General features: G+C 27.2%; 1 protein-coding gene across 2 annotated transcripts in view; it reads left to right on the plus strand.

Annotated features, from left to right (window-relative positions):
* Positions 1 to 7,198: 7,198 nt before the first annotated feature.
* Positions 7,199 to 23,074, plus strand: part of LOC136975111 (putative polypeptide N-acetylgalactosaminyltransferase 10) — a 69,313-nt gene continuing 53,437 nt past the window's right edge. The window contains exons 1-3 of one of the 2 annotated variants that reach the window (XM_067270121.1): positions 7,199 to 7,553; positions 9,803 to 9,863; positions 17,950 to 18,158. In XM_067270121.1, coding sequence (XP_067126222.1) covers positions 17,973 to 18,158 — 186 coding nt within the window. In that variant the 5' untranslated portion in view covers positions 7,199 to 7,553; positions 9,803 to 9,863; positions 17,950 to 17,972. The remainder of the gene's footprint in view (positions 7,554 to 9,802; positions 9,864 to 17,949; positions 18,159 to 23,074) is intronic. The other variant, XM_067270120.1, reaches the window with a different exon arrangement.

Consider the following 23,074-nt stretch of genomic DNA (forward strand, 5'->3'; position numbering starts at 1 on the left):
GTGAATCGTGTTTTTCCCTGTAGTTTCTCCGAAAATTTGGTAGAAATTTAAAATCCGATCATGTTTAAAGATAGTGCTGAGTCCTATTATAATAATACTTGAGTCGTGATAATTTTTCCTTTTTCATTCTAAGGCTATTTTAATTATATCCATCATGGGGAAGTCGTATGGTGAGAGACGTGGCCCTTTTTATCCAGAATAGACTGGCCCTAAATGTTCCTGGAATTCCTCCCTGTTTAGATTCGGTCTCGGGTCTTCAGAATGACAGGTTGGCTGACTTCTTTACCGTTTCTGTCGTTCGGAAGTTGAACATAATGACTCGAAATAGGTTACTAAGTGATTTATAAGAACGAAAATAAGGACATTTTTGGTCCTTTTCTGATATCAATACTCTTTCTAGAATAGTTTTGAAACTATTTGCCTACGCTGCTCTAATGTAGATTACTAAAAATCAATATTTTATATCGACGACAATAAAACATAAAATCGATTTTATTGCAGATTGAGAGGTAATATTGTACGTCGGAGAATGTTAAAAACATCGAAGTGTAAAATCCTCTTACACAATTCATTGATCTCTTAATTCTTTTCGTTCTTCTCTCCCTCCCTCTCGACACTTTCTGTCACAGATTACTCTAGATCTAAATGACTTGTTCAAATTTTCTACCTATTCCTCTTATAATTCTTATATAATACTCTAAAATGTAGCCAAACCTTTCACGTTGTACCGATTTAGCGATAAGACGTGGATAGTCCAAAGATATAAATCACCAAATTTGATATTGTTGTCAAAGATTATCTTTGAATTTCTTTTTATTCGTCCCCCCAACAAGGGATCTGAGTCTTAAACTACTGTTATTCGACTAACAGCTTAACACTTAAATTAGTATGATTACGACACGCTTAACCTAATTGCTCACAGCGTGTATTGCGTTATTAAAATATATTGACTGTAAATTCTACGTGGATAAATAAAATAATACTTAAATTATAGGCTGATTTGAGTCACTTTTAGAATGTATTTCATTTGAATGTATTCCTTATCAATGCCTTGTTCGTGCGAATGATAGTAGGCTACGATTTTAATTTGAAAGGTGATTCGAAAATTGGTTGTATAAATTAAGGGACTATTGTTCACGCAATTTAATAAGGAAGCAAATAACAGTTTTGAAACGTTCATTAATACAAACCATCGATATATAGTCAACGGCATCACATTTATAACAATCATTGGTAAACTTTTCAGCGGTTTACATATTCTAAAGTATAAACATGTAATGCTATAGTATAAAATTAAAATAAACTATTACACATACCGTATAATAAAATTTCGTCAATCCTAATTAACAATGATAAACTTTCTGGATTAAGAAAATGAAACTTTTACTGTTAGATCTAGATATTTAGGAAATTCTTATAGTATGGTTTTGGTTATATATTTATACAATAAAGAATCCAAAAAAAAGCCATCATTTAAATGCAGAAAAATTCGGATTTGAGTTCACATCGAATTTTCAGGATTTGTTCTTGAATGATATGGTTCGGATGTACCGAGCCCCTCTTTCATAATATAACCATTTTATTGTAGTCCTGAGGAGCATAAATGAAAACTCTCTTAGTGCCTATAGCGCGGGAAAAATAAGAATAAAAATATCTGCGATTAATTCTTTATAACCGAAATGATTATCAAATAAATTCAATATTTTTTGAAAAATTATTCATATAAAGCGATATCGGTATTAAGGAAATTTTACTCTATTATTTCTCAAATAATATGACAATAAACACGCATAATTTTACTTTCCCGGCTGTTATATATAACAGAGGGAAAGTATGACGATCAGTTAAAAATGGCCCCCAAAATTTTTACATTTTTTTATTCAGGACACCTTGAAACATCGAGAAATAAAAAAAAAACCTTCTGTATATGGAATGTTTGTATGTTTGTGTATGTGTATTTCACGATTTTGTTCTCCCTGTTTGAAGCTTAATAACTCGTGTGCTTTTTGTCGAAAATGTCTGAAATTTTACAGGAATGTTTGTTTATTAGGAAAATTGATGCTATTAAATTTTGGTAATTAGAAGTCGAGGGGTGGAGAGATAATGGGGTGTATCTACTATATATGCAATAATGGTACAATATTAGTTGTATACATTTATATATAGCCTAACACTTTCACATGTACAGTACAATATGTATACGCTTGAGTGACCAGTTTTCGAAACTTTTCTTTTGTTATGTTTGCCGTGTTCTCTATATAATATAAACAGTTTTTGTGTCTATTGGATTGTCTTTTTGCGTGTTGAAGTGCAATTAATAAAAAAAAATAATAAATAGTCACCCAAGACTAACCTACCACACTGAAGAAAACGTTACGCTGAGTCGTTTTAGTTTTACACGGTACTTAATATTTGTAAATTGTTTATTGTTGAAAATCAAAAACGTAACTTCAATCTTTACAAGATCTAGTTATCTAGTTCTAAAATTATATATTTCCGGATAACGTATTATTATTTTTTTTTCATAATTGTTAAAATCTATTTTATGAAATCAGGACTTTGCATCCCGGATAGTATTTTATTTAATCCGGGACAGGTAACAATGGAACGTATAATATTGTCTGACGTGACAGTTGAGCATTCTGAAGTATACCGTTTATACTTTTTTATATAATTTAAAGTTAATTCAAAATAGTTTTAAATTTTTTCATACAGAATTGCAATAAGCAGACGAGAGTAATTTTCATTTAATTTCTTGACAACAACTTATTGTTAACCCAACATTTGGCTGGAACGATAAAGACGTCCCTCTCGACGCTCTGGGAATGAGGATTCGAATTGAGGTCGGATCCTTAGAAATTTTCATGATTGGTTTAATCCGAATATGTCGGATCCATGCCTAGTAACCCAGCTATCCCATTGTGGATCAGTCGAATGCGTGATGGCGTGATTAAATGCTTTATTTAGTGTTCTCATAGGAAAAAACATTTAAAATGAAAAATATTTATATGTTATTCCAATAAATTCTGGAATTTCATAGCATGTGCATGAATCATCGTTGCTTTTTCCCCTCATAATTGTCCGTTCTAGCCGCTAGCAGAAATAGCAAATGAATATTTTGATGGTAATGTTATACAAATCATATATTATACCTAATTAATATTATAATAAAAATTACATACAATATAAATACATCTAGTAATTGTAACAAACATTGTAAGATGGCGCTAGAAGTTAACGAATCCCACTTGTATAAATAATAAATTATAATACACAGACCCGTAATTTGAATTAATTACAGGTCTGTATTCATAAATTTGGAAAAAAATAGAATCAAATTTTAAATTTGAGATGTAAATGAATCTCTTATTTACATTTTAAAACGATAGAAATTTTGTAATAAATTAAATATTTTCCAGTTTTCAAGTCTCTCGACTGTAGTATCAATAAAACTTTATTAACACAGATAAAAGAAAAAATATTTTATAGACACACAATATTTATAATTTATAGTGTTGTGACGCTACAATGCACAGCAACTAATGAGAAATATTTAAAAATAGAATGACGCTTCTGTGAAATAATAATAATAAAAAAATTTATAACAACTCAACGTTTCGTTTAAACTCATTTATATTCTTATCACGAATTTACGATACCGTTAAATGATAATTACTAAACAACTGAAAACAAGGGCAATTCAGTTGTTTCGTAACCGGCATATAACTGATTAGAGAACGAAATTATGACTAATAAGGGAATGCTGAAACGGCTTACTTTTATGTTGCAGAATCGTTTGGGAATTTCCTCATTTGAAAAGCAATATTTCAGCCTATTTGAAATAATATATTATTCAATTTTTGCTATAATCGAGTGAAGGATTATTTAATTAAAAAATTAAATTAAACCTTTGATCCTTGCTTAATCGCTTCGTTTGTTATCTAATTCTTTCTACATAACTCCCGATTATCCGTGCATCGTTAAAATATTAGAATTTCTGCAAAATGATAAACTATCATAAGCAACATTCAGCTCTTCTTTCCTCCCTCAACTGTCAGTTCTAAGGAAGGAAAGTGAGATGTTATTAACAGAATTGAGCTGTATATATACTGTAGTTCATTTAAAAACCTCTGAATAGTTTTTTTTTAAAAATAGTTTAGAGGACTACTTTGGATTATCCGTGTTTTCTGTGCATAATCGTGCACTAATTAGCACGGATAATCGCGAGTTCGGTGTATAAATACTAAGTGTGAATTCAACATAACATCGTTATTTATATACATAGATATATTTAACAATTTATTCATTTTTTATATAAAATACACAGAAATTAGTTTTTTTTGGTAAATTTCCAAATATTAGAATAAATTGAAAAAATATTATAAATAATACATTTTAATAGTCTTTCATTTTTAAAACAGGGTTTTAAAATTTTAAATTTCGATTTAATTGATCATTTTTTTTTACATAATGTATAAACTATTATTTTTTTTAAATAAAAATTTAAATTCAACAAAAATGGATTTCAAATTATTCATTAAACAGAACATTTTTATTCAGAAATGACATTTTGAACAAAAATATTATTTAAATTTGTGATAAGAAGTTTGATTAAATAGTCAATCAAACTTTTTAAATATTTATTGAATAAAATCATTCAAATTAAAATATTTAATATATTTATATTAGAAGAGACAGAATCATAAATTTGGTATTTTTCATTTATATTCAGCTTATTAAATGAATTTTCTTTTTTAATATATATATATATATATATAATATTTAAATAACAATTTTTCGTTGGGTGAATATTGAATTTAAAATGACTTTACAAGATGTTAAACTTGATGCAATCGACAGCTTAATGTAACTAAAACTATTCGCTTCAATAATGTTCTAAATAACTGGATTTATCACAATTGTCATTGGTATCATGAAAATGATCTAATTTAATACTAATGAAATGGCTCAGCAGAAAAGCTATTTACTCGCTTGATCTAAATATAATTTATAAATTAAACTAAATAGAATTTTTTTTTTTAAATGAAACATAGCTTTTATATATTGCACTTAAAATTATAATTCAGATAAATGAATCATTTTAAACAGGTATTAAGTAGAGCAGGTAATAACTTTTCCTTGAATAAGAACAAAATTAGGCGTTATATAATGGGCATATTAAGTAAACAAATACGAAAAGGTCTAAATGGGAATTATTTATTAAATTAATTCAAATATTTAATAAAATTTGAAATATCTTATCTTGTTACGAACAGAATATATGTCTGAATAACAGATGTTTAGCTTTAAACTTATCACAGATGGCTTGATTATACGTGTTTTAATGAGTTTTAATGCTATAAATATCAGTTTTATTTGTTTATTTTTTATAATTTGGAGTTATTAAATATAAGTTTTAAATATTAATTAATAAGTACGTATTAAAAATTATTACTGTTGTGTAGCAAAAGTTTTCTTTAATTTTTAAACTTGAGATTGAAGAATATGATTAATTTTTTTAGATAGACATGTTTAATATTTTTATTATTATATCCTCGTGTTAATAAATCTTACTTTTAAGTAAAACATTTAAGTATATGTACAAAGTTTCCTCATATTTTTCATACAATTTTTCTATTTTGTTAAATCTACCCTCATTCTTTCTAGTTTTCGACTCTTCCTCACTAAATTGATATCTGTTGGATATTGGCCATTGCTGAATTCTTTCCCTCCTCAGCTTTTGGATATATCTGAAAGGTTAGGTAGGTTCAGTTCACTAACCCTCTTTCCTTTCTTTCTTTGCTTCCTTTCTATGCCTTTTCTTGTTTGTCTTTGTGTTTTTCCATTGTAAAATGTAACCTTATTTCAACGAATTAGAATCAAATAGCATATACAATAACAACGTTCTAATCGAAATAAAATGTATTTTATATAATTTTAAGTGTGTTAAAATATATTAATAGTTTTTTTTTGTATATTTAATTGAAGAATAATTATTGTTTTCTTCCGGTAATAAATCTTTTAGGTAGGATTAAAAATAAAATGATGCTGTATTAAACTATTAAATTTAGGAACTATAACTTACACCTAAAAAGAAAGAGGTGGAAACAATTGGAAATTTTCCAAATATTATTTCTAGGAAAATTGAACTATGGTCCAGCGACAAATTTTCAGTTACTAAATATAAAAATTAAAAAATATTCAAATTAACAATAAAAAAAATTATTTAAAAATGTCAAGTGTATTTTTTTGTCTAAAAATTGACAGTGTTAATATATAGGCTGTATATATTTAGCTATACATAGCCTATATATATATATATATATATAGCTATATATGTGCCTATATGTGTGTGTGTGTGTGTGTGTGTGTGTGTGCGTAGCGTATGTATATACTTATATATGTTTATACTATATTAAGATAATATATATCAACTGGGCATTAACTATATAATATATATAATACGTACGATAAGAAACAGCGTAGGGTGAAAACTATAGTAAAAAGCGCATTAATTAATAAAAATTACATTTAAAAATGTATTCTATTTAACTAATATTTTGATTTAATTTTAAAACAATGGCAAGATATAAATTTATAGAAATATTTATTTAATTATAGATCCATTCTGAAACGTTCAAATTAGCTTCTGTTCGAAAGCGTTAAAGTTGATAATGAAGACAATTGAAATCGTAAAAATGTAAGAAAAAGTTTAATCAAATTTTCGATTTTATTCCACGCCATTCGAAAGTATTTTAAGAACCATCGGAATGTTCTAGTCTTTTACCCTTTATCTTTTTACCCCGCGTAATTTATTTTCTTGGTGTTCATTGTGCGGAAAAAGACGTTAGGGAAAGAATTCACTTAAAACATTTGCGATTTTTCCAGTAATTTTCGCTAAAAATTTATTTAAATTAGTCACAAGTTACAGATTTCGAGAACAAGAATCGAAAGTCTCTCCTTCGTTAAATTAATTGCAGTGTTAAAGGAAAGAAAAAAAAAATAAATAAAGCTCCACATTTGTCGTCGATTAATATTTGTCGCGAGATGGAGCCACGGGATTTGAAATTGTATTTTTATCGCATTATCAATTTGCAGTATCGCCATCTACCGGATTAAAAAGTAAATAAAATGCATACGAAAGGAAAAAGTAGTTTGGTATGTTTGTTGTTTTTTTTAATTTGGCACTCGATGCCACGCCGTCGACTGTAGACTAGTAACGACGAGTTTGATGGAATCGCATGTGATACCGGGCGATATATCCTTCGAAAGGATGCCGCATGTGGCGCTTCCGTCGCCACCGCCTCCCGTTCACTAGAACGGATGTCTGCTTTATTGTAGTGTGCTGTCGGTTTGCGAAGTGCTGTGAACGTTCGGTCTGGTGTCGTAATCGTCCCGCTATGAGGACGTGTCGGCTACACCAAGCATTTAGCCAAAACATACTGTTTACTGGAAATGAATGGATAACTGTGCTCCTACAATCGTCTATATTGTTTCGAGGCTAGCGAGACCGCTTTAGATTAAAAAAAAAGAATTTAATATTATTTAATAAGGTGAGTAAAATATATAAGAAAAAACTTCACATAAATTGTCGTTTTGGGAATTGTATCATTAGCTTATCTATAGCAATATTCTATAGCGATAACGAGGTCAAAGTACAATCTTGCGTGGAGACACGTGTATGTGTTTCTGAACTCGTATTCTAGCGTTTGTTGGCCCGTGTTAAAGAATTCGCTTCACCTTAAAATTACAATAATTGATACAAGCAGAGTTTATGTACTAGCAGTAGCAATGTTTAGGAAATCTAATGAATTGTCATTTTCCCTCGACCTTGAACTACGCGCTATACTTCCTTTGTTTAATGTTTGTTTCATTAATAAACTCTGAACTCATATTTGTTTATAAATTAAATACTTAAAAATCAATGGAAAACATTGCAATTAATTATTGAGCAAAAGTTGAAAGTGAACTTAATAGATCTTTCTTTTTTTATGTGATACAGAAATTTTGCCTTTCCGGCTGTAGTAATTTCTCTTACTCAGATTAAAAAGAAAAAAAAAAGTAATATCATGAAGAAGAAAACATGAAGTTGTTTACGAAACTTGCATTTCGAGTTTCGTTCGTATTTCCTGGTTACACCCATGCAAATCGTACGCTGACCTATGACCTTCTATCGCTTGGATATATTTATATATATATTTAGGTCCTATTGGTTTTTACCGAAGCTTTCATTATATTAAAATAATATATTTCTGATGAAATTTTCACCGGAATTCTGTTTATTGCGGAAATTAGATATCGTGGCGTGCTAAGTGATAGAAACTCGTTATTGATAAGATCTAGTTACATGCCTAAGTTACATTTAAATACAGTATTTTAACATTTAAAGGTCTGAATTCAATGGTCGTTGCACCTTTCTTTCGCAACTCGGGCGACGTTAATGACAATTTAAAGAACCAAAATATTCGGCAATAAGACCCTGCGAAGGTTTATTTAGATAGAAAAATGATTAATTAGTAGCTTCCATTCATAGGTGACGTCACGGTCAAGGAATGCTGATTTCGTCACATGTTGCTTCTATATTCTGAGCCATTAATCCCGTTTAATTATCTCATATTTAATTAAGTTGTGTGCAGCAGATGTTGATTGATGCTTGTTAAAAACGATGACGTTAAAAATTTAAATAAAGTTGATATATATTTATATATATTTATTAATTAATTCTACAGACTAATAATTAGATTAATCATAATAATATAAATTCGCAAACTTTTCCAGTTGAAATATTACTTCATTTGTTACTTTAATATAAAATATTTTACTGAATAGAGCAATGTACGATTTCTGTTATGCATTAATAATTTGTTTACTTAACTTTAGCTTTAACTTAATATATTGTAATGTAATGTTAATAATTTATTAATTTTTGAAAATTTAAGTAGTTATGAGCATCTGTGATGATGTGAAAGAAAAACACTTAAAGAACACTTTATAAATATTTTATATGGTATATTTATGAAATAGGATCACTATACTTTACCATATCCTTCTGTCTATGCGTATATTATTATATATTTCTAAACATATACTATTAAACTTAACAAGTGCAAATTATATACCATCGTACTTAATGCAAAATTAATACTTTAATTTAATAAGCTTAACGAATATTTTAAGTATCTTACAGCCACGTTTAAAACTAATTTATTCTCTAATTAGAATTTCCATCAATCCTTTTTTCTTTTTGCGTGTTATAAATTAAAAATTTTTGGAATTTAAAAATACAAATCTATTCTAAGAAAATTTACTTAAATCCTAAGAAATAACCTAATTAAGATTGTTAAACTAACATAATAGAAGAACGGAATTTAAAAAAATCCTCGATTCATTTGTATCAAGTGAGACAAATTAACACCTTAAATTAGAGTCTAAGAAATTAAAACTACTACTACACGTTAACTTTGTATGTAATTTTACATTTTTCTTTTAACGAACAGGTTAAACTCATCAGCCTTCTTGATACGGTCTCTCGGTTGAGTTTTTCATACTTGTACAAACAATTACGCTATTCTAACAGATAAAACCGTTTGCTTTATTCTAGATGTTATTGATTTTAAAAATTAACGCTCCACTAGAAAAAAAACAACTTAAAAAAAGACATCAAAGCGATTATTTTTTTCCTTCTCCTGAATTTTTTTTACAATTTCAAACTTATTTATTTGAAATGTAAAGATGTAAGGAGGCAGTCTACATCGAGTTCTATAGAAACAACTGATTTTGCATTTGTTTTTTTCACTTTTAGATATTGAGTAAACGTCAAGATCAATATAAATCTTAAGAACAGTAACTGAAAGTTTTGTTTCGTAAGTGTTATGACATTCATTTCTATTAAATTTAAACGTGAGATTACTCGCTTAATTATAAATGTATAAGCTAATCATCAAAGTTACTTATTGCGGTATCCGGATTAAACAATACAATTGTAATCGGAATTCGATTTTATACAACAAAGACTCGATCACGCAGTGTCAATGTACTATAAGAATATTTTTTAAATGTAATTGTTCGTATGATTGATTTCTGATAAGCCACGCTCGGCGTGCCTCCGGTAGTTTTTTTTATTGATAATTCTTGCACGAACTTGGTATAAACCTATTAAGTTCTTTATTTATAATCCTACGCCATTTCCCTTTAAAAATAATTGTCTCGAAGACAAATTTTATCGCTTTTTCATTATATAGCATCACTGCGCTGTGTCCGTCTATCTGAAATCGGAAACCTTTAATGCCCGTTGCACCTTTTGAACAACCATTACTTAAATTCGGTACATTGCAATTGCCACTCGAAAGAGAAGAGAAGAGGAGAAACATTGAAATGAAAAAAAAGAATAAAATAATAAAAGGAAAATTATACTAAAAAAACCTTTTTCAGTTTTATACTAGTCTAATAAAAAGCGATGATAAAGCCAGTTCAGACGTTTTTTCAATTCCAAACAATCCGAATAACTCACTCACTATTTTCTTCTTATAAAATTTTGGAATTTTTTACGTAATAGTAGTAGCATCCACATGGTTATTGCGGTCGAAACCATACTAGATTTCTTTTGATCCCTTTGAAGAAATTCGGGAGTAATTGCATCGATAAAAGAGAATGATATCATTGGGAAAGGAATTGGTTGAAGTCGTTAGCTTTCAATATCTTTTATAATGAAATATTCAAGTAAGTTGCTTGGAATAATGAAAAACATTTTCTCTATCGAGCATTTGGGATGGATGAATGCTATCCCGCTTGAAGGAGGAGTAGAAAAATGTTCTGTCGGTGATATACACCCTCATATCCGAGATCCCCGACTTATAAACGTTTAGCAGAAATATATCTTGACTATGCAATAATGCTTTCCCTTTATTTTAAGCCGGGAAAATTCATGTGGCAATACCGTGTACGAAACAAAACTGCTTCGATTGGTTGAGTCGTAGTGGCGATGTAAATTTTCTTCGATGGTGGAATTATTGAGAAGCGATTCATCCGTAAAAGTCCCCTCTATCACTTCAAAGGAAAAAAAAAAACCCTAAGATTTTTGAAAAATTTAACACGAATAGTTTTATTATTCATGCCTGAATAGATACGAAAATTTTCTCCAAAAAGTCAAGTCAGAAACGATTCAGCATTTTTCCGGCAAAATACATGACGTAAGCTTCGTGTGCCGGATTTTGCATCTTATGTTAAGCTAATAAGTCGTAAGATAATCTTCGAGTATAAAAATTGATCCTCTTATCTTTAATATTAAAAAATAAATCGACGTAATTATTTTTATTTAATGATAATTTTGTATTTTCAACCTGGCAACAATCGCAGATATATTAAATCAATTAATAATAGCTACGTATCATATTTAAGGTCGCAAGAAATATTTTGCTTAATGCAATTGTTTTAAGTTAAAAATGTATTGCTTAAATATCATTTTACAAGTTTAAAATTTAACATAAAATCCTTTTATATAAGCTATAATTTATCGATAAAATTACTTTGACACAAATTACATTTGTCACACATAATGGCTTATTTTAATTAAAAATTGAAAAGGAAAATAAATATATCTGAGATTAATGATTGTTTGATTTATATTAAATTAAGAACATCTTTTGAAAATACTTCAGAGTGATATATTATTCTTTTCTTTGTAATGTTTAATTAGAATTATGAGAAACTCAGTATGAGATTTACTGTTTTGAATAGGAATAAAATAAAATTATAAATGGATTAATGAGATATTCTTAGAATTAAATTTAAGTTTTCATTCAATATGCTTTCCACAATTAAATGTAAATGCTTCAGCAAGAATTTTTGTAAACACTAATACACTACATTAAACGAACGATACAAACGATAAATGCTAAAAGTAATTAGATAAAACTAATATTTAAAAATTATTAATGTTATAATTATTTTATTATTATTATTATTATTATTAAATATAAATTAATTGAAAATGTTTCTGTGCATTTTCACAATAACAGACCGATTTTTAATGTATTTTTCTCTTTAAATTAAAATTTATGGCGCGTCATTTTAATTTTTCTTGTTGTATAACGAGTTTTAAATATTGATTTATATATATATATATATATAAATAATTTATTTTCAATAAAATCAGAAAGAATTTGGATAATTTTAATATATTTCAATTAATTTTACAACGAATAGAAAGATCAATTTTCAGCAAAGTTTCTCATTAAAATTTAATTAAAAACATTTTAATAAACATGTTTTTAGTTATATATATATATATATGCGTGATGTTTTAGAAAATACAAGTATCTGATAACTGATTCTATCAACGGATAAATCTCACGTGTAATTGAATATAGGCCTATATACAATTTAAAAATCGCAGAATCATTTTTCATGATTTACATTGTTTAAAATTCATATTACAGGATACAGATTTTGATCTACCCGCAATGTATTATATAAAATTCTATTTTCCACTATGCGATCACATTCGTATTTGGTTGGATGAGTATATTTTATTTCCAGTGTACAGTACTGTACATATTTTTAGACCGCTTTTAACTTAAACTGTCATAAATATGATGCATGAGAATTGACGGATTTATGATAAATTATATCTGCTTTTGTTTATATGCAAAATTCTTACTCATATTTTGAGCGATATTTACACAAATATCTGATCGATGCGACTATCTAGAATAAATTTTATCTTATTTACTGAGTAAAAAAACCACTTTTTTCGTATAATACGCATTTTAAAAATGGAATAATTTCGTGTTTTAAAGTCACAACAGTAACTTTTTAATCAATGAATAAACATAAAAACAACTTTTAAATGTAAAATTGAATAGTTTCCTCCCTTTTTATGGAAACAACGGTTTTTTTTGTGTGTGTAAAGCTTAACAATGATATCCTTTTTTTATGAATAAAGTTTAAAAACAACTTTTTTCGTGTATGAAGCAACAGTTTATATACAAAGCATTCCAGTATGAAGCTTGACAACGGACTGGATTTGCCTTGAAACTTGATAAATTAGTCGCGACAAGTTAAAAGATATTATAAAGTAATAAATAAATATTATATGTAATATATAAAATATTTATTTTAATTAAGATTTAGGAACCAAAAAAAAAAAAATGTAATTTTAATAAGAAAAATTTTACGTCGTTTGATATTTACGCTAATTTGCCACGTCATATATTTTTGTACTTAATAAAACTAGACGTTATAAATTTTTAAACATGATTTAACAAGGCAATCAAGAAGTATTTTTCTAATTTCAGGGTATCTATTCACTAAAGTGAATATTGATTAGTTAATTAAAAAACACGATGTAAGACATCGTTGCTAGTTTATGGCGGATTTAATTTCCATTTAACAAAATTTCTCTAAAATATTTATTAAAATATTTTAATTGGAAATGCTGTAAAAATGTATTTATAATTCTCAATACTAAAATGTGTATACTCATATATTCATAGCGTAAGAACGAATAATCTATTTTTAGAGATGTATCAGCAAAACTAGTCACAAATTCAGTCGTGACTATTGTTCGTGATGAATAAATGAAGTCGTGGCAACACAAATGACGGATGTAAACGTTGAATTAAAAGAACTTCCTTTAATTATTCCACAAAGAATATGACTCATTCGGTCAACCGTATATATTTTTTTTTACTGTTATAAAAATTCATCATTGACCTACATTGTCCTAATGATATGCAAATGTATGTAAATATAACCTTTTTTTCGTAAATCTGTAATCAATGTTATTGGAAACTTTGGATGATAGAGATTTAATTTATTTATTTTTGTATAATACAATCACGCGATTTTCATACCACACAGTTTCTTGATATTAAATGCGTGCAATATATAAAATTAAAAATATGTAAATTAGAACAAACTTACCGCATGAGAAAATATTTAAAACAAAATATATCTTCAATAATTATTTTTTAAAAATATTTATTAAAATTTTGAATATATTGATATGAAGTTATATCAATACGAAGTTTCAAAATTATGCAGTAATGTATTTGCTTTTGCCAACTTAATAAACTCTTCTTTCTTTACTTCTCATTTTTCACAATTTCCAATATATCTATATTTAAAACCAGGCAATATCTCTCAACTATTAAACATGTGATAAAAAAAAATCAATTTATAGATTTAAAAGTGTACAATACGTAATTTCTGAGGACGTATTTATTTTTGAATAATTTATATAAATATATGCAAAGCAGGTAGTAATTATAAACTAGGATGCATTCTATTATTTGTTTACTCTATATTCAGGTTTAACAAAATTTTCCATCGAAAAAGTTAACGTATCATGTAAATTGTATCGGCAGAATATCATTAATAATACATAAACTTTAAACTTTCCTAGTGCATATGCCATAATAGTTTACTATAAACTTCAAAATGTAGTTTAATACTTGCATCCCTTATGATAATTTTCTCTTTTATATAATTTATTCATACTTTTGTATGTTGTACGCGTTATCTTACGGGCAAAAAAGAGAGATTGCCCGGGGCCCCAAACCAATCTTTTATAACAAAATATTTCCCCCAAAAAGTCCCCCAAGGAAAATGTCTGAAGTCAACACTATAGGGGCCACGTAATTCAAATTTGTCTGGGCCCCGAGAAGCTGTTACGTGACACTGGTTGTAGACCTTTTATTAAAATTATTTACGAAATTAATAAAATATTAAGTTAAAATAATTAATGTTAAACTACTGAATAATAAATAAAATTTAGTTCTCTTAATAAGCTTTTATACGAATAAATTTGTATCACTTAAAAGTGAAGAAATAAACGTACCAGGAGCTAATCTTATTTATTAAGAAGGAATGAAAAGCTTAATGCATTAAGAATGAATATAAATACTGTTGGAAGGAATATAACGAATACACGAAACGAGTAAGATACATACTGTAATGTATGTCTATACAAGGAACAAATATATCAAGAATACAAACAAATTATAAAATCAGCAGCAATAAATAAAATGCCAGAAAGCGATTAGTGAAATTTCTTATCAAACTTTAAATTCCACAAGTGGTAAAGAATGTTTAAGATAAAGGAAAACAGAGCGATGGTAGTTGGTTGTAGTTCAGAAATGAAAGAAAGGATGAGCACATACTTTAGCAAAATGAGACAGAAGCACGATATGTTCGACTCGAAAGCGGAGAAGAGAGCACGAAATTCGAGACAAAGAAAAATATACGTCATATATTACGTCGAAAAGAAAAGAAGAAAACCAAGTTAGAATCTTGCAATTAAAGTCAACATATAGAGCTAATCTGTTTAAAGTTAGGCATTATTAAACGCGGTATCTTGATGAGAGAGACAATTTTCTCAATTAATGCATTCATTTTTATTTAAGGGTAAGAATGTAAATGAATTTTTTTTTATTTTGTTATAAATGACGATCTTTATTACGTCGAGTATCGAATTTAAAGCATTTCCCTTCGAGCACTCCTACCAAAGTTATGCAAATAATTTATTTTTTCCCCCTACAAATTATGATACTAAATAATGTTCAATTATAATAATTTTACAGTTAAATTCTATCAAAATAAATTAATATTCGTTATAATTAAAAAAAAAGTCTTAAAGATTTGATTACATAAAGTACAAAAATATTCATTTTACACCCGCTGAGAGAGTAATTTACATATATAAGATTTTGTATCGTTAAGCTTTCGCCTTCATATTAAATTTAGTGTTGCTAACAACACTTTTTGTTTATTGTAATGCTGTAATTTGTACCGAATGTACTGTATCAGCAGTTCTTTAAATGGGAATTCTCGCTGAAGCGTTGTCAATTAATCCTTTTGGATTGTTTCAGCTGAAAGCGACTGCAGAGTTGCATCTATTGTATTTTATACTCTTTCGAGAATCGGCGCTTACTCTTAGACTTGATTTCGAGTATTCTGACAATTTTTTTTTTTAAGATTATAAATCGGGAAATGCTGAACAAATCTCGATTGTTCATAAATTCATTTTTCTTCTCTGTATTTTTTTTTTGTTTGGAAACTTGAAACTTTTTTTAAACAGAAATACTAAATTGCTTAGAAATCCCTAAGAAACAATTCATACTTATAAAGGGCACTTCTTTACTCGTTAAAAATGATCTGAATGCTCTTATATTTTGTAGATTTATAATAAGAATATTTTATTAAAAAGGCTAACGACTATAAAAATATTTTTTTTTAAATAAATCATTAAAAATAAGAAAGAAAATAAAAATAAAAAAAGTTATTCGAGAAGTTTTTACTCATTTTTACTAAATTTACCTTGGATATTCTCGAATTTTTCTTCTTTTTTTTGTATTTTAATTTTGTTTTTACTCTGGTTTTAAAAATATATATACATTATCTCATTAATATTTGCAAATAAATTTTAATAATAATAAGTTATTCTTACTTATAATTTATTAAGAATACTATCGGTTAGAATTGAAAAAATATGCGGATGTGAATATAATAAACTGAATTTTAAAAAATCATGACTATAAATCAATTTTTTTATTTTTTAAATTTCAAATTTTGACTTTATTCTGAACAAATATTCAATTATAATTTTTAACTTTTTAATAATATATAAATGCATGCTTAAATTTAAAAAAATATGTAAATTAGTATTTATAAAAATACGTTTTTATAGTTCATTTTATTAAAATATTAACTAAAATGTTTTCGTAAAACTTTTTATAATCGTTTTATGGAAACTAAAACGTATAAAAGCTTTCTTTTCTTAGTGTATCTGTGTATCTAAAAATCAGCAAATTTAATTTAATATGAAAAATAATAATAAAATTAAATAAACTTTAGTAAAATTGCATGCTGTTTTAATTGAAAAAACTGTATCGTGTGCATTGAATTAATATTAGAATTAAACTTTCCTTTGCTTGCAAACAGAATCCTGTATTTAACGATCATATATTATTACATTTTTGTTTTCATTAATAAGCAATAAAATTCCGAAGAAGTTTTTCTTTTCGAAAAATACTTCAATATCGGAGCCGATTGCAGAAGAATTAAAGTGTTTTAAATAGTTCACAGCATTTAATCAAAAGTTAAAGGAGAGAGAAAATCATCTAGGAGATGTATTCCTCCTCTTTAAAAAGATGCAATTACTCATCCTCTTCTCCAGAGGATTTCTATTGTTTGGGACAAAAGCTGAACAGTCAAATACTTTTATGTACTAGGAGCCATAACTAGCACTTTCGATAAGAGTATCGCATCCGTTTTATTCAATCTTAAATTTCCTCTTTGGCCACATTTCCGATCAGCCACTTGCATTAGTTCGGAAACTATTTTTATGTTTTAAAGAGTAGAAGTGTACGTCTAAGGCTGATATAAGTATAAGCTAAATTAAAATAATTACACTGTCTGAACCGTTGCGTATTTACATTTCATGCTCTAACATATAAACCAAAAACTTGTAACAATTCCACTAATGGATCAAGGGACTAAAAAATCGGTTGTAATTCACCACTTCGGCTAGTAGTAGAGTAGTAGTGGAAGGAATTTAATTCTCTTACACCTCTCCGAGGACAGTGGAAGTTAGACATTGAAAAACGAGTCTGTTTTCTTGTCTAAGACTGTAATTACTTCTACAATGCCTTGGCAATGTCTGCCATGCCTTCGGGGACAATAGATTCGATTCCGATGGTGAAGAAAACGGCAGAACTATAGACAACATGTGCTCCTAACACTGTTTTTATATTTTCCTTTTGGGAAAACTTTGTATATAGCTGATGTTTTATGAATTACGATATTGATCTCTAGAGATAGAACAATTTGATGCTCATCTATATATGAATTAATATATATATAGGCTTATATATAAAATATACCACTTATTTATATACGTAAGATTAAATTATTTATGTTTCAGTTTTACTTTAAAATATTTAATTTCAGGTCGTATCTCGCTGGCCTCTAATATGATTCGAAAAAATTCAAGAAGACTTTTAAAATTGACTTTGTATGCCGGACTAATGCTTGGAGGATTAGTAATGATGAGGTTAATGCTTGCATCGCATCCTCTTCAAGATCCCGATATCGATTGGGGTAATATTGGTGGTGGATTGGGAATGCCTAGGGCACCCGAGACTCTAAGAAGAGAAAGGGTGAGTGTTTTTTAAATTTCTATTTTTATGCTGTTAAATTATGTTAGGAAATATAAGAATAATCTGTTAGAAATTAAATTGAAAACTTTACATACTGGAAAAAATTGAGGAGGAAAAAATACACGTGACAACTTTTAATGTAATCAGTGTTCAGTTGTACTAGGAAAATATCTTGGAAGTCATAAGATGTCAAGATACAAAAAAATTTTAATTGCGAATTGGTTTTTGTTAAGTTGGGCGAAGCTTCAGACATATTTCTAAAGAAGGATTAGTGTTTTCTGCGCTGCAGCGATTTTTAATAAACTACTGCTTAAGAGATGACGACGAAAAAGAAAAGAACAAGGATTTCGCTGTCATAAAAACGTCTTCACAGTTTTTTAAACCATTTCTTTTCCCATTGGCATCATTTAATATAGCAGCCTTAGTGCCGTGTACAGTTTTTCTCCAGCGTTAATATAAAAAAAATCATTTAAAAACTTTTTATGCAATGTAAATTTTTCATCGCCTGTAGAATCTTATCTTCGTATAAAAGCTAAAGAAAAATTTACGGATGAAGGTTGTAAGTCATAACGTAAGAAAATTAAGTAAAGATGTACGAGACGTGTGAGCAGAATACAAGTCATGAAATGTATCGGAATTATTATCAAAAGAACCTCGAGAGACTGAAATAGTGCAGGAAAGCAAGATGATGATGAAACAAAATCAAAACTTTTGCAAGAAAGAACTGTCTTGTAAATGTTCGGAATGACTGGAACTGACTAAAAATAGAAGAAAAAAAAAATGAAGATGTAACTTTGATCAGTAGTCGTTAGTAGGATGCGTGATGTTAATTTAACGGCTTCCTAGGAAAACAAAATCGATATTATAAACCGTATTTTAAGAACACCTGTCCAACTGTTGTTGTTGCTAATCTGTCACCCTTTGCAATAATCTGATATGGTCGATTGAAGCCACCTTTTAGCATTAATTATCTCCGTCTACAATCTCATAATCCGATGTTAAGAATTTCGGAATATGAAATTTGCTTAAAGTTTATTGATATTAGTATTATTCGATTAAAGGGAGATGCATCATTATCTATTAGTAACTGAACGATATCGCGTAATTATCTCAAACAAGTAATTTCGTTCGTGCGTTTGTAATGAACTATTTTACGTAAATTACTCCAGTAACTTTTACATGATCGATATTTCTCTTCTACTATGACCCGCATTTCTCAATTCCTTCCCGTTTTATCACTATAATTACCTGATTTATTATATACTGTATATATTTTTCTGTCTAATCCCTACGACGAAACTAATAATTTTTGTTAAATAAGTCAATTGTAATTGTTATTATAGGGAAAACAAAGCGTTTAAGTTTAAATACAAATTATATAAAAATAGCATTTAACACATTTTTCTAATAAATTAAATTGTATGAAAGTATTTGTTTTAAAAAATATTCTATTCTTTATGAAACACAAAAAATTATCCCCCGAGAAAAGGTTTTTTTCACATAAAAATTTCACTATTTTTAAAAAAAAGAATTTAATGTGCATAAGGTAAAAAACTGTTTTTCCCCCTTTTTTTCATATTTAAAAATCATAGTCAGCTGTTTTTGTTACAGTATTTTTCTCTCTACTTATGAAACGTTTTAATTTCTTTTTTCAAATAAAATTTTGCAAGATGAGCATTTTTATTTGTAGTAATATGTTTAATTTTTAACACAAAATACCTCTTAAAAATAATAAATTTAAAATGTTTTATACAAATATTATACAATAAAATCACTAAACAGTCAATTTGCATCGTAGTATAATTAAAAATGTATATATAATAATTACAAAACTAAGCAAATATATTCATTTCTATTAATTATTGTCAATTATTCAAAATAAAACTTGAATAAATCTAGAATTTTAAATTAATACGTTAATATTTTATAGTCATCTATACTCATTTTTATATGGGGAAAAATAACCATTAAGTGAGATTTCGAAGAGTTGTATCAATAGCTGACACTTTCTACGAAGTTCTTTGATTTGCTCTGGTTCCTCAACGTTCCTAAGCTATTTTGCTATGAAAAACACGTAATGACATACGTCATGAATTACACCATACATTAAACTTTTAGTTTCGTTTCCTTTTCTTTATAAAATTAATTCAGAAATTGTTAATGTTTGAAGAATTATTTATTCATTTACTTTTTACTAAAATTTCAAAACATTTCGAAAGGATCGATTGAGTAAACAAGGCTTTTTTTTAAAAAAAATCATAAAAAATTTCATAAAAATCTAATTTTTTTTAATCGAGGATTAAAATAAAAATAACACTACCACATCTTTATATATAAATTATAAATGATGATAATATTCTATAAAACTCTACTCTGATATTTTGTTTATTTATAATAAATAAAGGATAAGTTTTCACTTATAAAATCTTTTCTGCTTTCTTGTAAACATTTTATTTTGTTTCTACATGCAAATCCATAAAAATATTTACAATATTTTTCATTGGTAATAAATAATTGTTTAAAATATTTTAAAACGTGCAAATGTTTATTGTAACATCATCACAATGCCGAGCTGCAATTTTTTAATTATATTTCTGATATATTTAATTTAATATATATGCTCTCTATTTCAAATTAGTAGTGTCTTTCCCCTGTACATCATACTTTTCCTGTTAAAATAAAGTCGTGCCGATCATCTAACTACTTTCAGGGGTAAATATTTGAATTGAAATAACGTAACTTCTGGTTTGTATTGGAAATTCCTATATGGTTAATCGGTGTCTTTTCCTCATACGCTTTCCACATATGATTCGGCATTCGTCTATTTAATTCCCTTCTTGATATTAAGGAAAGACAGACGGAGAGACGTACGACAGTGGGAATTTATAAGTTTACAAGTTTTTCAAATTGCAGCCCAGTAATTTATAAGCCGAATTAAATTTTATTTCCTTAACACCAATAAGTATATTTATTGCATACATGTTATGTTGTATCGTAATTTATTGCATTTTTTTTTTAACTTTATTCTCAACGGATTTTTGTTCAAATTAATCAAGTGAGATTACTTATTTTTATGTCTTAGTTTTCTAAAACTCGCAAAATTTTAATTATTTTGAAAGTAATAATCGAGTTATTTGAGTTGTACTTCTCGTTATATATTTTTATTGATTAAATTTATTTTTCTATTATTTTTTTTGCTAAAACAGATTTCGCATAACTAAACACGAAAACGCTTTAAATATGTAAATTTATTCCCCCATTACTAGTAGAAAATTGAAAGAAACCGATGAAATCACGATTTTCAAATGAAACAAATGACTCGATTTGAAAAAAAATTTGGTTAAAACACATCAACGAAGAATATCGCATTGGCAAACAGAATTATTCATTGCTGTGATTAATTATTGATTTTGATTATAAGAAAATTTTTATTTTACAAGCAGAAATAAGAAATCTGCATGGAAGTCTTATCATAAATATGCTTAAAAATTAATAATTAATTAAATAATTAATTTATTCACAAAATTCTATCCTACCGTTGATTATGATAGAACTTATTTGTATAATGTTGAGGTGAATAGTAATTTTTAATAAGTTTCCATAAAATATTCAGAATAAGAATAAAAATTCGGAAGAATAGAATAGGATAATAATTTATCTGTTTCTTATAGAATTAACATAAACAAACAAGCGGAACAAAGCTCTAAAAGTATAGAGCTACGTCACAATTGATGATTTAAATAAATGGATATCTGGGATTCTGCGAAGAGGGTGCAGTTAGTTTACATAGGTATTATTTATTCTTATACATTATTATTTGGTGCGATCCCAGAAGAGAGAATGGAAAATGTATAAACGTAGCTAAAATTGATTGATTTGATATGGAGGAAAGTGTGCATGGTGCTACAGCACCCTTTGGATTTAACTTCAGCAGTTTCAGAAACTGAATTAAGACATTTTCATTTTGAAAATCTTAGATTAAATTATTAAAAATCGGAATATAAAAAAATTGTTACGTTTAATTTATATTTCTAACACAGTTTAATAGTAATAAAATAGTTTGAATTTGTTAATAAATTGTGTTTATTAAATATCAATTTAATAAAAATAAGATAAAATTTGATTTTCTTCTCTACTTGTTTTCGGTTGATTAATTTTATTTTATCTTTATAATATCTAGCTGTTAAAGAAGCAACATCAGATATAATAATATTTACGATCCCAATACGGGTGTATTCTACAGAGATTTCTTAGTTTGAAAGCGTTCTGTATTTAGTAAAATTTCTGATAAAATTTTACTCGAAAACATTAATATCGATTTATTTTAAAGAAATGATATCTTAAAACTTCAATTCCCTGTACGCAATCAATTTTCATCTCGGTGTTATATATGTTCAAGTATACCTGTTTCAAATGTGATTATTTTGACTGAAGAACGAATAAATTATCAAAATAACGTTTCAAGATTAATATGATATACCGTGATTTTAACTATTTTCAGAAAAAAAATCGTTACCTAGAACATTTATTAACATATGAAAACTTAATCTGTGCCATTTAACATAAAATTTTATTATTTATAGCAACGTTATCAGAGAAATGAATATAAAGATTTTGATTAGATTTTAAAATTAAATTTTTTATTTTGGTATCAAGTCGAATTTGATTTATCAAATAAAACTTAGATTAAATTCTTTTCTTGGTAACGTAGAAATCCAGTATTTGATTTATGGGAAAGATCGTCCTGTACATGTATAAATTTCGTTTGCAGAAAGATATGGATATCATATGACATTTTGAAAGTGAATTATAAACAAAATAGTATATTAAATTTTCTAGATAAAGTTACAAACGATTATTTATTTATTTTATAATAATAATTATAATAGAAAAAAAGTAATGATTTCTTTACGAAA

This window comes from Centruroides vittatus, unplaced genomic scaffold (genome assembly GCF_030686945.1).
Source record: "Centruroides vittatus isolate TY-2023 unplaced genomic scaffold, ASM3068694v2 contig_364, whole genome shotgun sequence".
Taxonomy (NCBI): Eukaryota; Metazoa; Arthropoda; class Arachnida; order Scorpiones; family Buthidae; genus Centruroides; species Centruroides vittatus.